The sequence below is a fragment of the Pteropus alecto genome, unplaced genomic scaffold (assembly GCF_000325575.1).
Source record: "Pteropus alecto unplaced genomic scaffold, ASM32557v1 scaffold96, whole genome shotgun sequence".
NCBI classification, from domain to species: Eukaryota; Metazoa; Chordata; class Mammalia; order Chiroptera; family Pteropodidae; genus Pteropus; species Pteropus alecto.
Window position 1 is genome coordinate 1080446 of NW_006438979.1, and position 1307 is coordinate 1081752.

The 1307-nt window shown below is 66.6% G+C and overlaps 1 protein-coding gene across 1 annotated transcript in view; it reads left to right on the forward strand.

Moving 5' to 3' along the window:
• Positions 1-49: 49 nt before the first annotated feature.
• SLC25A6 (solute carrier family 25 member 6) overlaps positions 50-1307 on the forward strand; it is a 2715-nt gene continuing 1457 nt past the window's right edge. Inside the window, exons 1-2 of the mRNA XM_006916126.3 lie at positions 50-222; positions 792-1284. Coding sequence (XP_006916188.1) covers positions 112-222; positions 792-1284 — 604 coding nt within the window. The 5' untranslated portion in view covers positions 50-111. The remainder of the gene's footprint in view (positions 223-791; positions 1285-1307) is intronic.

Genomic DNA, 1307 nt, shown 5'->3' on the forward strand with positions numbered 1-1307 from the left:
GAAGGGAAGGGGCGCCCCTCTCCGGAGACTTTCGGCGTCGAGAGCGGCAGCCTGGGGCGTGCGGACACCCTCCAGCTCCTCGCGCCTCCCCTCCGCGTCCGCTGCGCCACCATGACGGAACAGGCCGTCTCCTTCGCCAAGGATTTCCTGGCCGGGGGCATCGCCGCCGCCATCTCCAAGACGGCAGTGGCCCCGATCGAGCGGGTCAAGCTGCTGCTGCAGGTGGGGGCGGTCTGCGCACGCGCGGACTCAAGGAGCAAGGGGTTGGGGCGCGGGGAAGTGGACCGAGCCGGCCGCGGGCACCGGGCCCTGTGGATGAGCGGGCGCCGGAAGTGCGATGCAGCTCCGCTTTGTCCGCGCAGCAGACTTCCGGGGGCGGCCGGGGGCGTGTCACGTGAACGGTACGCACGCGCAGAGGGGCTTTGGCCGCACACGCGTTTTCTGGGTCCCGGTGACGTGCGCGCGGGGTGGCTGCGTGGACGGGCCCCGCGGCGGGCGGGCGGGGTCCTGCTAATGCCCTTCGTTGGGCTTAGGTTCTTTCCCCGCTTTCATAGTCGTCCGGGATTCCGAACGGGAGTATGTTGCGCTCGCGTGGCGTGAAACTGGCAGATGTAGCGCGCCAGTTGCAGCGTCGTTGCGGCGGCAGCTGTGACCTCGAAGAACGGGCTCTTCCTATTTGAGCTGTTAGGGCAGCCCCGCGGCTTCGTGCGCGGGGTCGTTTTCTACGGGCACTTAGTGCGGATGTGCTGGACATTGGGCCAAGGCCCGCGTGTGGTCCCCCTTGCTTGCAGGTGCAGCATGCCAGTAAGCAGATCGCCGCCGACAAGCAGTACAAGGGCATCGTGGACTGCATCGTGCGCATCCCCAAGGAGCAGGGCGTGCTGTCCTTCTGGAGGGGCAACCTGGCCAACGTCATCCGCTACTTCCCCACGCAAGCCCTCAACTTCGCCTTCAAGGACAAGTACAAGCAGGTCTTCCTGGGGGGCGTGGACAAGCACACGCAGTTCTGGAGGTACTTTGCCGGCAACCTGGCCTCCGGCGGCGCTGCGGGAGCCACCTCGCTCTGCTTCGTGTACCCCTTGGATTTCGCCAGAACCCGTCTGGCGGCCGATGTGGGCAAGTCGGGCACTGAGCGCGAGTTCAAAGGCCTGGGTGACTGTCTGGTGAAGATCACCAAGTCGGACGGCATCCGGGGCCTGTACCAGGGCTTCAGCGTGTCCGTGCAGGGCATCATCATCTACCGGGCGGCCTACTTCGGCGTCTACGACACGGCTAAAGGCAAGTGTCCCCCTGCCCACCCTCCACCC